Source organism: Camelus bactrianus, chromosome 3 (genome assembly GCF_048773025.1).
Source record: "Camelus bactrianus isolate YW-2024 breed Bactrian camel chromosome 3, ASM4877302v1, whole genome shotgun sequence".
NCBI classification, from domain to species: Eukaryota; Metazoa; Chordata; class Mammalia; order Artiodactyla; family Camelidae; genus Camelus; species Camelus bactrianus.
Genome location: NC_133541.1, coordinates 33,222,111 through 33,237,535, shown reverse-complemented (window position 1 = coordinate 33,237,535; position 15,425 = coordinate 33,222,111). Strand labels below are relative to the sequence as shown.

The following is a 15,425-nucleotide window of genomic DNA, read 5'->3' as shown; positions in this document are numbered from 1 at the left end:
GACCAATAATCAATCAGTTACTTTTTTCTTTGTTTTTATATTTAAGCCAGTCATCATTGGATTTATGACTAAGCTATCTTATTTTTTACAAATATATTTTTAGTTTTGCCATTTGTATACATTGTAACTGAAGCCATGGTTTCTATTTTGATCCTACATTTAAAAATAAACAAATATCTTATACACACACACACAGTAGAATACTACTCAGCCATAAAAAAAAGAATAAAAGAATGCCATTTGCAGCAACATAGATGGACCTGGAGATCGTCATACTAAGTGAAGTAATCCAGGAAAAAAAAGAAATATCACATGATATAACACTTTTATGTGAAATCTAAAAAAAAAAAAATAATAAGAAAAGAAAGAACACTAATGAACTTATTTACAAAACAGAGACAGACTCACAGACATAGAAAACAAGCTTATGGTTACTAGTGGGGAAAGGCAGGTGTTGGGGAGATAAATTGGAAGTTCAGGATTTGCAGATACTAATTACTATATATAAAATAGATAAACAACAAGGTCCTACTATATAGCACAGGAAACTATATAAGGTACCTTGTAATAGCCTATAATGAAAAAGAATATGAAAAGGAATATATATATAACTGAATCACTATGCTGTACACCAGAAATTAACACAACATTGTAAATCAACTGTACTTCAATTAAAAAAATTGGTTTTGGTGTGTGCTGGAGATGCATAATGCAAAGTATATGTAATAATGAGTAAAACCGTTAAATATCTATCTAATTTTGCCTATATTTAGTATAATAATATGTATACTTTTCTTTTTTGCCTATTCATAAAAAATTAAATGAATATTATAAATTATGTAAGTAAAATAGAATATTTTGGAAATGTACTGGTAAAATAGTTATTATCAAATATATTCTAAAGAGGACAGGGTAATTTATTTTGGATGGCATATGTTTTTGAAACTCATTACATATATATTTTTTCCACAAATATTTATTGATAATTATCCATAATAAGTTTATTATTTGAAGTACTGCTATTTGTCAGCATTTTATTAAACTGAAGCTAAATTTATTTTCTAATGAGATTCCATATAAATATCTTGAGGAACTTGGTATTTGTATATGCCAATATTAATTAAGAAAGGTATATTCTTAGCCATGGCATAAAACTGGTAGAGTTTTTGTTAAACAGGATATTATGCTATGTTGTATTATTTTTTAATGTTAAGGTAGGAATTTAGATTCCCTGTCTTAGGTTACCTGGGAGCATTTACTATCATCTCCAAAGACTGTGCTGCACTGCAGGAAGGAAGCTGAGTTTTGGTGGCAAAAGTCTTACCATTAATAATTGTTTCTGGAATCATTGAGAGTTTCCCTATGTAAAAACTTTATGCAAGAAAAAAAAAACTTTAAAAAGTGATGAAATGACAGTTAAGTGACATGCACACAGTCCACAGGCTGAGTCTGCTGTGGGTATGGGTTACATTATAAAAGATGCCCTGAGCTGTCATAAAGCCCACTGTTGTACAGTAATTCAGTGCTTCCCAAGATGCCTAGTGATACAGACAAACTAAGCAATTAGATCTTTGGCTTGCCATACAGATGGGGCCACTTAAATAAAATTTATCTCTTGTGATAACTCTTTTTCTGGGAAAAAAATCCCCAATTTACATCATTCTAGGTGGTTAAGGGAGGAGCAGTAGTTTCTCTTGAGCCCACAGGGCCTGCCCTGCCTTTAACGCAACATGATCCACGTGCCAAAGTGACACATCTTGGGGAGGCCTGTTCTGAAGCCCTACAATATCATGTGCATGCATTATTTATATATACATTATGTTAATTGCATAGAACATTTAAAACACCAAAGTACATTAGAATTTTAAATGGTAAATTGTTTCATAGTCTTCTAAATCTGATGAGATGAACTTTTGATTTTATATATTCAAGAAAGAATTGTATTTGCACCTTTGCTTTTCAAAAATCTATTCATCAGTGATATTCAAAGTATCAAGTCATCTTTTGCATGTAGTATTTACTAAAATTAACAGAAACTGCCATTTTATGATTTTTTACTCTGCCAGCTTATGCATAACTTCTAACATCTGGTTTATTTCATTATCCACCTACCACAAGGTGTCTTCTTCAAAAATGTATTTGATATCTTTATTTCTTCACATCACACAAAGGTGATATTTTTATTCATTCTTGCAAGTCTTGTTATGTATGAGGGAAACAAATAAAAAGAAATGGCTCCTGTTTTCAGTAAGTGTTGTGTTATAACAGAGATTACTACGTAATTCGCAAATTCACTGACCATGGTCCGATACCTCTGTTCTTAGAATGTACTCCTTTTCAGTGCCACCACCGTTTTCAAACTTTATCCTTCTTTGGATTCTGATAACCAGGTTTTTCTGGTTTTGCTCTCACATCTTGCTGGCTAATGTGAGTTCCCTTCACTTTCTCAACCTCTATGACTCAACCACTTTTAAAATATAGATTCCACTTTTTCTTTTTATCTCTCCATTTGACACAACCTTAGTGATCCCTTAGCCAGTGACTATGTGTATATTTTCTCTTCTGACCTAAATACAGGCATTAGGATGCACCATGAGCTTCTTAAACTTAGCTTGTCAGAAACTGAATTTCTTTTCTTTCCTACTCACTCAAATGTACTTCCGTATGTCCTGAGATAACACAGTACTTGGCATATAGAAATGGTTCTATATTTTAGCGTCTGGAGGACCTGTTAAAACAGACTGCCAGAGTTTCTAATTTGGAGTTTCTGATTCAGTAGGTCTGGGGTGGAGACTACCTACGAATGTGCATTTCTAGCAAGTTCCCAGGTGACACTGATGGTTTGGTAATCATACCTTGAGACCCATTGGCACACAGCAATCCACTAAAGCTTGTCAAATCAATAATTACTATGAGTAAATGGATGTTTAAAAAATGTAAGATAGGCTCAACAATCAAATGAACTCAGTAAATGACAAGAAATTTTCACAGAACTTTTGTCTGAAGAAGCAAGGAAGATCTTTGGTGCAACACTCTCATACTATAGATTGGTAAAGTAAAGTTGAAAGGGATTTACTGATTTCTGTGAGGAAAAGTAACTAGACTGGTTTTCTTTGCAGTCCAGCTGCAAATCAACTTTATTCTACACAGCAATCTTGTAGAAAAGGCCACTGAAGTATCTTCTCTATAGATCAGCTGCAGGAAGGCTTGAGCAGGCTGAATCCCAGGGCTTCAGGGGTGGGCATCCAAGGTTAGAAGAATTACAGATTCTGACCCTCTCAGGAAAAATTAACCCAGTCCTTCTCAAGTACATACTAGAAGCCACTTACACACAATGACAGTGACAGCATTGGTGTCTAAATTTAGAATGCCTAAGTCGTAATCAAGTGGCTTCAGAGAGATATGTGTATGTATATATATACATACATATATATATGTATGTCTGCAGGCTTTAAATACTTTAGGGAACAGTCTGGTGACCAAATAAAGGAATCTGATGACAAAGTTGTATTTCCTTTGAGAATACAAATCTCTAAAAGGGAATGTCCAAAAATATGAATGTTATGTGTAAGGAAAGTATGCACAAAAAAATTGAAGAAATACAATACAGTGGATGCTGTTTCTCATTAGCTGTATATTATCAATTGCCAATTACAATTACAATAATTGTGGGCAAGAAAGGAGTCTGGTCACCTAGATTTTCTAGTCTGAGCTCTGTTATCAGGAAAAGATTTGAGAAAAAAATTTCACAGATAATACATTAATTGTGTTGTGTTTAAGAAAAGAATTTTATTCCATTATCTTCATCCAGTTTTATTACCTACTTTTTTATTTGTACTCAATTTTATCATCTGTGCGATGAAACTCATTTTGGGGGCTGTAACTAAATTTTTCAAAATGTGATCCCATGACTCCTTCATTTGAAACATCAAGGGACTGTTTCTCAGACTTAAATGTATACGAGTCATCTGGGGAATCTTTCTAAAATGCAGTTACTGATTTCATAGGTCTGAGGTAAAGCCTGTTAATTCTGTTCTAGTAAGCTCCCAAGTAATGTCCATGCTTCTGTGTTTCGGTTCGATTTGCAGGGATTTTTTTAAGTGTGTATGTGTATGTACAAGAGTACATGTATACATTTACAAAGGCAGATACCTCAACGGGATCAGTATCTGGAGTTAAGCCTGCAAACTTGCATTCGCAAAAGACAACCTCATCCCAAATTTTATCAGCCATCAAATTTAAGAACTGCTTGTTTAAATGAACTTTAATGTCTAAGTCAAGTTTCAGCTATAAAATTATGTGGATCTAGTTTCATCTGGTATTTTTCTAAGTCCTAAATGGAAGCCTGACATTTTCTCTTAATTTATAGAACTTCAGTGTTGCTTGAGTATCTATGACTTGCAAACGGTTGCCAAGCTTTCTGCCTCCAGATTCAAGTTTTAGTTGGGTCTGATCTTTTGATGTAAGATCTAAGGTAGAGGCTTTTGTGCTACTATCCATAGTTTTGAGATTCTTTCTCCAAATAAAGAGCAAAACATCAACTTCATACCTTTAGAACATAGCTACAAAAAGAAAAAAAATCCAAAGACAATGCCATCACATTTTTTTCCTTGCCCCATCACTGGCTTTTCTGGGTCTATACCTGTAAATTCACTCTGTACTCCTTTCATCCTTCTTTTCCATAACGTCACAGTTCCTTTCAGAAGGTGTTTACCAAAACAAGTTCTTTCTACAGTTTGTGATACAGAGTAGTTGCATTACTACTGTGAGGAAAAATAAGTTACATTATAAGTAACTTAAAAATAAGTACATTAGTTCCTTCTCCTTAAAGGATTTCTTCTTTTTGCGACTGTTATTCAAATGTTATTGAATATAGCACGACCAAGTAGCATCATGATTCCTCATGAAGCCTAACAGTGTTTCCTAATTTCCTAATTTCCTTTTTTCCTTTCCTTACAGTATAAGCAAGTGGAGCAATACATGTCATTCCATAAGTTACCAGCTGATATGCGTCAGAAGATACATGATTACTATGAACACAGATACCAAGGCAAAATCTTTGATGAGGAAAATATTCTCAGTGAACTCAATGATCCTCTGAGAGAGGTAAGATTTATGACCCTCAGTCTCCACTGTGCATGATCACGGTTTATTTTCTCTTTCCCTGGGAAATCGTCATGTTTATGTTTTGGCACTACTCGAAAGAAAAATTAAAACTTAACATTAAAACATCTTTTTTGCCCTTATTCTCTCTTATGTTCTCCCATTTACAGGCATTTATGTTAACAAGACTGGACAATTGGGTCCTCTTGTGATTCTCAGGATACTGTTTTATTTTCTGTGTCCCTAGTTACAAGATTCCTTCTTGTGCCCTCATTGTCCATATCTTCCCAGTCTCCCACTCTATCACCTCATGCTCACATAACTGTATCTTTAACTTCTTTTTGATTTTTACTTCCGTCCTCTGTTTGTTCTCCCCGTTTACACACTGACCTGACCTGTTGTGAGTAGTTCGTTTCCTGTTACCTCATTAAAACACTTTGCAACATCAATAACCACCTCTTTGCCTTACGTCTCCTTTCCATCCCTCGCTGGACGTCTTCCCTCCGCCCGGTGGAATGTTCAGGCCACCCCTAGGTTAAAAGAACAGTCTCTTGATTGTTCGTGTTTCTTACACTGTTTTGCTCTCTCTCCTTTCTTTTACTGCCAGCCTTCTCAAAAGATTGCTCTATAATTATTGCGTTGTAGTTCAGTCTCCACGTTACTAAAATTGTTTCCTTGGAAATTATCAATGACCATTAATAATGGTCATCAAATCCTTTGTCTTTGTGCCATTGGTGGTACTTCTAAACTCTTAATAAAATACATATCCTGAATCACTATTGGGGACTTCTTTAAAACTGGACCATCCCTGAGCCATTGTCTTTACTTATTTATTTATTGTTTTGCATGTCTGTATTATTCTTTTTTATTTAGTTCATCTTATCTTCAGTTCTGTAAATTTGAGCTCCAACTTCTTGCCATCAGCTCTGTTTTCTTAAAAGCTACATGATCTCCCCTTACCCTGTGTATATAATAAACTGTGTACTGAAGTCATTATCTTCTATCACTAAACCATTCGTCTTTTGAAGTCTCTCTCTGTAAATGTTTTAGCTATTCTCTCAAGTCATTTGGAATGTAAAGTTTTAGCCTTTTTAAAAAATCGTTCTCTGTTCTGCACATCTACCCAATCACCAAATACTGTCAATTCACTGTGACAATACATCTCCCTCCTATCCCCTGTTTCTTTTCCCAAGACATAACTCTAAACTTATTCCTGACACATGGACTATTGGCACTGTCCCCTTAGTCTGCCTTCCAGCCTTTGGTCTGTTTTCTCTAACTACCATTTAAAGCAATGATGCCAGATTAATCTTCTTTTATGTGTATGAGCTAGTCATGTCTCTGCTCAGAAAATTTCAGTCTTTACATTACAAATTAAATCAAATATAGCCTCCTGAGGCTCATACTCTGTCCCTTCCAGGCCCTGATCCTGACTAAATCTCCAGCTTTACCTTCCCCTGCTGTCCTACATGTTCCAAAGTGGCCTACAGCCAAACTGTACAACTATTTTGCGAAAATCAATTCTAATTTCTCCACTTGCATCATATGTTTTCCAGATATGTTTTCATCTACTGGCAAATCTAGTTCAAATAGTATTTCTTTATTTATACCTTCTTTGATTTTCCAGGTCAGATCTGGTCCCTCCTTACTCTGACCTCCCAGTGCACTGAGTCTGTTGCTCTCCTGTGCTACTTATCCATTCTGTCCGTTATCACCATTTCTTCACATTTGTTTTCTCCACTTTTGCCTTAAAAGTTCTTTAAGAGCAAAAGTCATTTAGTCTATAAATTTGTCTTGAAATTCCTAGTACATGTTGCATATATCAAATTCTCAATAAATATTTTCATTCCAACAAACATCTTTACCATTTACAACCATTCCTAAGTGTCTGCATCCATTCAGCAGTAAATATCTGCTATTGATTAGCTTGTTTTCTCTACAGAGTCCTCAATCAAATATGAATGTACAAATCTTTTTTGCCTTGAGAAGTATAATGCAAACTTTTGCATATGAAAAGAATAATATGTCATTAATAAAATCTATCAGTATGCTCTGCTTTATCTCATTGTTGAATCACAGATTTTGCTTTCAATCCAAATCCCTTTCACTACGAGGCAGAAGCTCAAGATACCTGAACCAGGTTGTGTTCTCAGTGGCCAGGTGGGGTTCAAAGGCTGGTGAGGACAGGCAAAGGTAATGGAAGAGACAGGATCAGGGATTAAGGTCACGTCAATAGACACGAGGATACAATAAAACTAAGAGTTTATTTCAAAGAAGCAGGGAGAAGGAAGGATTCCAGCTTAAAATGTCATTGAGGGAATACAGAAAGCTGACAGAGGAAGTGAGCAGAAAAATAGACCCTAAGTAGCTGCCTGCTTACATGGGAAGCATTCCTCTCGATGCTAAAAATGCTCAAAGTAGTGTAAAATCAGAATAAGAAGAAAATTTTCTTAATAATGTGTGTGCTATTTACTACTTTATCTTGCCACACTTTAATTTACTCTGATTTTCAGTGGAAAAAATTTCCGCTTTGTATTTTTGCCCCCTTAAAGACATATGTTCAGTTTTCTCAGTTCCTACAACTACTCTATCATTGAGTTAGAAAAAAAATTTTTCCTTATATTTTCAAATGCTATATAGTTCAGTGTCTCAGCATCTTTTACCTCAACTTCTCAAGTGCACTCACCATTTTTTATCCCTACCTTTGATCTCAATTAGCTCAAATGCATGCCATCTCATGGCTACCGTATTGATTGATGTAAAACACAAATTTAATGTTACTTTCTTCTTAGAACCTAACCATAACCTCCTATCCCCTGCAAGAAAAAGTCCAAACTGCTTAACATAGCACAGGAGATGCTGCATGGCCTGCCTGCATCCTCATTTCTCTACATTCATGCTTCATTGACAGGGAATTGTTGATAATTTCCTGGGGGGAAATGTTGTTGATTGCCTCTTTGCCTTTCTTCATGCTCCCCTCTGTCTTCACTCCCCTCTACTCAGCTTACCTTCAACTTACCATCAGACACTCTTACCGGACATGACCTTCTTCAAAAAGTTTCCCTCCTATTCTCTCCCTATCACTGTATTTATCACTTGTCAGATTATTGTTTGTCTCTTTCAAGCCTATGAGCTTCTTGAGGATAAAGACTGTGTCATAATATCTCTGGATCTCTAGTGATTAGTATGTGGTAGGAACTCATTAAATATTTACTGAGTGAATGGTCTTCAACAGAATCATGAATGAAAAGCAGGGTAAGAATCATGGATACTTAATAAAATTAGAGATCCTAGAAGTAGAAGCATGAAATGCTCAAACACTTAACACCTTAAAAAGGTGAAAGAAACAATGTTCTCCATGAGTTCATCTGCTCGTCAGCTTTTGCTCTTCTAGCATCAGAATCACACGAAAGCCTAAATTTAATGTGACGTCGAGTTAAGACTTTATTAGAAGGAAAGCAGAAAGAGTAGAATAGGACAGTAAGGAGACACATTGGCAGAGGGCTAACAGAAGTCATCATTTAAATAAAACCTGGATCTAGAAAGACCAGACATGCCCGATGCAGAATGTTGAATAAGAACAATGGAAATATGTCCTGTTCGCTATTAAATTGGAATATTACGTACCTGCCCTGTTCAGGTGAGAGTGGTAGATCACAAGAAATATTTTATAAGTAGTAAAATACATTACTTAAAAATAGTAAAATATATCATTCCACCTTTCCAAAGCTGTATTCCAACTTAGAAAATAAGGCATTAACTTATGCAAAGGTGTATTTTGGTCCCTGTTTTGCCTCTAGTGTCTAGAAAAGTGCCCAGCGCATAAAAGACATTGAATGATTGATAAAATGAATGTCAAATGAATGAAACTAGGATATTTAAAAAGAGAAAGCTAGATTTCTTGATATGTATTTTGTAATAAAAGGTTAAAATATGTGCTTTGTATACACATACACCATGTATAATTGTTAATCGTATATTCAATTTTAAGTCAGCAACCATCTGATATTTTAACAAGACTTTTAGCTTAAAATGCTTCATTGTCCAGAAGGCTCATTTTTATGAAAGTATTTTGCATAATTTGAGATGCTAATGTATACTTAAGAGCAGTGATTTCTGCTAACCCAAGTCTGGGTACTCAGGAATGTATAAAAGTGAAGGACAGGTCAAACTTCAAATTCTCAGAAACTTATACAAAAAAACCTATGGCTTAAAAATAAAGAAAGTAAAATGCAATATTTATGAATGTAAAAATTATTGTACACTCATAATCAATTAAGTCTATATTATGTTATATTCATTTTATTCTCCAGTCTTTCTTTCCAGTGTGTTGGAATGTTTTTATATCTGAAGGATCTCTAAGATGTAAAATGGCAGAAAATTTCATTTGTGTGACCTTTGAAGACTCTTACAAAAAACTCATATCATGCATATGCAAATTAATTCAGCTAGTGGATATTTTGAAAGCACTACTTTATTGAGAGCGTTCTTCTACTTCCATTTCTGTGCAGAAATTAGGTGATTTATCTTTTTCATACACTGGAAACAAAGTGCTGAAATGCCTTCAACAAACACCTGGCCCATTCTTACTGTTCAGGTCTCATGGATGTTACCTCCTCATCTAAATTAATTCCCTCACAGTCATTCTCCATCACATCAGCCTTTTTGTTGTATACACATCACTCTTTTGTCTTGTCGTCTCTTTTTACTTAACTGTCCACTCTTCTTTAGGAACTCAGGATCCAAGAAAGCAAGGACTTTGTCTTTCTTGATTTTTCACCATTGCTTCAGCCCCTAGATAGTTCATATTAAATAATTACTTACTGGATAAATGAGAAAAGGCAAATTAATAAGGATCTCACACTTGGCAAACCATCTCAAAGAATCATTGATTCTTAGAGCTTGGAGAGAGCGTTTTATAGACAAGTCAGAGGTGGTGGCACTAATAAGAAAAGTGATGCCCAGAACTACGAGGTTCTGTGGCCAGGCAGCTTCCTCAGTACCACTTTAGATGATGCTATGGAGTATCTTGTCTCTAGTATATAACAAAAGGATGTTGGCCTTTTCAGATTCCTCTGTGATTTTGTTTTGATATCTGCATCATAAGCCAGAAGTTTCTGTCTTGAATGTGGTTGTTTTTGTTTCCTTTTTAACTTTCTCGAGATTTACACACATTAATGGTTTATTGCAGAGTCCACCTGGTAGTGGGGGAATATTCCAACAGAGTACCATTATCAAAGGTATAGAAGTGTTTTGTACAGTGTCTGTAATCTAATAAATCCATGGAATAGATAGAAATAAGTACTTCTTTTCTTAGATTGCTATGCCAGTTTTGCCTAGAATATTGTCAGTGGCTAACAAAATAAAAGTTGCTGGATTCCTTGTCCAAACCTCAGTAGTGAGCCACCTCCAGGTGTAGAAGATTCAGAGGGGCAGATAAATCAGTGTATTCTTCATCCTCAGTCTAGACCATGTGACCTGAATACTGACTCTACTGCATTGTCAGCAGTCTGGGAAGAGATTGTAAAGTCATCATAAAAAATTATCTTTGTTTCGCTGTGAACTAAAATACATGGGCCAGGAAGTAAAGGAACAACTACAGTTTTCTAAGAAAAATACTTAAGATGGTACTCAGAAGCTTGGAATTTTATGTTAGAGCCACTGTTTTGTGATGCATTCATCATCCATCGTCTGCAATCTTCACTCTCCAGTTGCTCTGTGGCTGTGTCTAGTTAAAATTCTGAGACTGCAAAGCTGGACTTCAGTGATCTCTAGGAACTTCCTCTCCTCCCAGTTGGTACCTGTCCCAGCTTTCTCTGAAGAGCTCTCCTCTTTCCTCTCCCTCCATCCATGTATGATACGCTCCTTTTCTCCCTGGCTGCTCAGAACTATTCAGTTTCAGTGTTTTGAATAGTTTAAATCCGCTTTATGGTAGTCTCAGTGCCACTAATAGTTCTGGGTATACCTTCAGTTATATATCAAGTCCTGGGTGAAAACCTACTATGGTGGTTAAGGGCAAAGCCCTGGTTCCACCAGCCTCTTTTAAATCCAGCTCCACGACTTACTGTGCACAACTTTGGGCTACTTTGTAACTTGTATGCTTTTCTACTTTCCACATTTTTAAATATGAATGAGGACGGTAACTACCTCACAGCATTGTTATAAGATTGAATGAGCAAAAAATATAAAAAGTTGGAAAAGTGCCTGGCACACAGTAAGTAGCCAGTGCAGTTTAAGTCTTGGTACTGCTATGACTCAATGCAGAATAGAATATGTCCCAGCCCTCATGGCTCTTACAGCTAAGTGAGAGTCGGAAATTTAAATCAGCAATTACAACTGTGTATAAGTGCTGTGAGAGGGTCATTCAGAGGGTGTTAGGCCGTACACCGGAGGGACACCGAGTCCAGCCTTCTCATATGTCTCATTTCTTTCTGAATTTATTCATGCAATCTGCTAATAGGCTCTTCCTCCATTTTAACAGCCAGCCTTCTGGAGACAGTGTCTTAGCCTCCAAACTTGGCATTGAAATGTTAGGATCAGAGACTGATGACGCTTTAGTAAAAGCAGGCAGTATCTTTAAAACTAAAAACTAATTAGAAAAATTCAGTGAACCATCCCCTTGTGCTTATGAGAGCCTGTTGGAATGTGTACAAAGTAAGGTCTATTTTTAACATGATCGGATTTATACTGATTTGATTAGAGCAAAGTGGCAAACTTAACAGTCGAGAAAGAGGTTAGTGCCCTTCTAAGTCTGTCTCCAAAGTTCAGAACTGATCTATTTTTAAACAATGGAGTGTGAAGAGCCGTGGGCTGAAAATAGGTACAGATCATGTGTTCCAGGAGAATATAGGACGTCAGTATATTTCATTTTCACAGAACATGAATTGGGCTGAGGTCCTTCTGACCTTTAATTTGTCGAATAGACTGTTAGGGAAGAAACCATAATTTGCATGAGTATTTATTTAGTGTGATTCAGAATCATTTTTTCAAAGTATATACTTGATTTTTTTTAAATGCCTTCTGAAAATGTGTTTAGTTAAGATTAATTAAAATAGACTGGAATCACAGTATTGTAAAGCTATTGTGTGATCTTCTAAATTATCAGATACTTTTGTAAGAGACACAGTAACCAAAGGCTAGAAAATTTATGTAAGTGGCCTGGTCTTGGTCACATTACCAAGCAAAGAAGTTGGGTTATCTTCTCTCTTTTGGCCTGGAGCTTTTTGCCTTCATCTCTAGTTTCTAGAAAACAAACAGACAAAAACAGTTAATGATTTCTTAATGTGTGCAAGGTATTGACCCTGGCGTGATGGGAAGGTAAATTGTAAAACGTGGTTTTCAGTCTCACAGTGCTTACTATATGCTTGTAGAGACAAGACAAAAATACTTTTAAGAAAAACTATAAAGGAAAAGTTAAAATACGTTACTAAAAATACAAGGAATGTAGGAAGTCACATATGGTTAATTGCCAGAGAAAAGCAGACTACATTGAAATTCAAAATGGATTAAAGATTGAAATGTATGGACCTGTGATCATAAAACTCTTAGAAGAAAACATACGAAAAAAACTTCTTGACATGGGTCTTGCTGTAATGATTTTTTTTTTTTTGGATCTGATACTTAAAGCACAAGCAATAAAATCAAAAGTAAAAGGTGATACTACATCAAACTAAAAAGCTTGTGCACAACAAAAGAAACCATCAACACAAGAAAAGACAACCTATGGAATGGGAGAAAAATCTTTGCAACCCACACATCTGATAAAGGGTTAATATTCCAAGTATATAAGGAACTCATACAACTCAATAACAAGGAAACAAATAGTCTGATTAAAAAGTGGGCAAAGGACCAAAGAAGATGTTCAGATGTCCAGCAGGTGTATATGGAAAGGTGCTCAGCATCAGTAATATTAGAGAAACGGAAATCAAAACCGCAATGAGATAGCACTCCACACCTGTTAGAATGGCTGTTATCAAAAGACAAGATTTCATGAGTGTCGGGGACGATGTGAATAAAAGGGAATCGGGCACCTGGCAGTGTCATCAGTGGCATGGGGAGGATGGTTTGTGTCACTGAGCAGGAGCCAGGTTACTGGGCCTTTTCCCTGATTTCTCCTAATGGCGCTTTGCTACTTCCCCCCACCCCCCTTCAGTATTTCCCTGGGTGTCAGTGCTTATTTCTAGGACTTCAAAAATTGGTCCTATGCTAATATTGTGTAATTCCACTTATGAGGCCCCTAGAATAGGCAAATTCATAGCAACAGAACATAGAATAGAAGTTATCAGGGATTGAGAGGAGGGAGAAAGGGGGAGTTAAGAGTTTAAAGGTTACAGAACTTATGTTGAGACTGATGCAAACGTTTTAGGTATGGATAGTAGTGATGGTTACACAACATTGTGACTAGACTTGTGAGTCGTATACTTGAGAACGGTTAAAACTATGAATATCGTTGTATATGTTTTATACAAATCTAAAAAATGAATCTTATAAATTGGCACTCAGTTCTGTATCTAGTCCTGCTCTCCAGAGCCATTTCCATCTGCCCGTGACTCTTGTCACCTGAATGCCTGTGATGCTTCACACTCGATACAAAAATAAAGAAAATCCTTTTTTCACATAAGTAAAAAAATTTTTTTGAATTTATGTCACTCGAGACAGGAGCTCGGCAGTTTTAAGTGTGTGAGTTGTGTCCCACACCTCCTCAGAGGGATCCCAGCTGTATCTGGATCATAAATATTACTCCCACCACTAAGCTAAGTTGCTCCCATCAGCTCCCATTACCATCATGTCTTGGCAGATACCCAGAAGGGGGCAGCTTCATCCTACCTGCCACAGCCTAAGTCGCTGTATTAGTTTGCCAGGCTGCGGTCACGAAATACCACCGTGGCTTAAACAACAGAAATTTATTTTCTCACATTCCTGGAGGTTGGAAGTCCAAGATCAAGGTGTCGGCCAGTTTAGATTCTTCTGAGGCCTCTCTCGCTGGCTAGCAGAAGACCACTTTTCTCTTTGTGTATCCAGTTTCCTCTTCGTATAAGGATAGCGGTCAGACTGGATTAGGGCCCATTCTAACAGCTTCATTTTAACTTCATCCCCTCTTTAAAGGTCCTGTCTCCAAATATAGGCACATTCTCAGGTACTAGGAGTTAGGGCTTCAAAATATGAATTTAGAGGTGTTACACGTGCCTGCCAACACATGCAATGCTCCATACAAATCTAGTTAAAGTGGCAAGTAAATGAATGTGTAATGCATCTTAGAATTCCTGCCTGGTTTTAGGGTGTGGCCTGATTTCCTCATGTCCTTTGTAACATGTGCACATACTATTATGTAGGGATTATTTCCATTGCTGACCTGTTGATGAAGAAAAGGAATTTATGTGGATTATATTGTAAAATGTCAAATAAAGGTTTTTGTCAAGTTCTCCAAATCACCTCTCAGAGTTAAATGTTCTAATTCAACATACTATCTGCTGGTCCTGTTTTAGCAAAATTTTTTAGTTTAGCTGTCTGATGTATTTGCTGTATTTGACAGTCCAGATTAATCTGTTTCTCCCGTCAAGTAGGCTTACCTCCTATTCTGCAGATGACTCTGACACCTTGCTTACCGCTTGCCGGCCACTGGAGCTGTGCTCTGCTGGTGTTTACACAAATCCTAACTGAGCTTCAGCCTGGGGTTCCGGAACCGGGCAGAGATATGAAACCTCTGATGAACACTGTTGTTGTCAATACACAGTTTTTTGATTTAGGGTTTTTTTGGTCTGCTTCTACATCATTTTCTTTCCTATATAAGCAAATTTAAGTGAATGCTGAGAGAACTTTATGTCATCTGCTGAATTCCTGCATGGTACCCTAACTGAGTAATATGTTCCTCTGTTCTAGGAAGGCAAAACAGTAGGACTATGCTAAGACCAAATTAATTTCAAACTTCGTGTGCATTCATATTGTGAAGTTTAAATGTGATTTATTATCTCACAACCAAATTAGATGCTTATGAGAACTGTAACTACAGAAAACGTTAAAATGGTTGAATCTGTGTCTCTCAATATTCAGCTTGTTCTGAGCTATCCTTTGCAAACAGGCAGATTTCATTCAAGCCACTTAATCATACTTTGCCATTTGTATATGCTAAGATTTTAGACTGATTGCTTTTTAACTCATAATTTGAAGATACTGTGCATCTAGCAATTGATGGTATAGCTGAGTTTCAAAACAAGAAATCGTGAAAAATGCTAAAGTTTGCCAGTATTTAAGAGGCCACTGCAGACAATTTTTCTCTCTATCTCTATTGGATTTTTCTTAATAAACTATGATTAACACAAGGT

The 15,425-nt window shown here is 36.3% G+C and overlaps 1 protein-coding gene across 1 annotated transcript in view; it reads left to right on the top strand.

The window, feature by feature from the left end:
- HCN1 (hyperpolarization activated cyclic nucleotide gated potassium channel 1) overlaps positions 1-15,425 on the top strand; it is a 325,439-nt gene that overhangs the window by 262,155 nt on the left and 47,859 nt on the right. Inside the window, exon 5 of the mRNA XM_074357958.1 lies at positions 4,960-5,106. Within this exon, the coding sequence (XP_074214059.1) occupies positions 4,960-5,106 (147 nt within the window). The remainder of the gene's footprint in view (positions 1-4,959; positions 5,107-15,425) is intronic.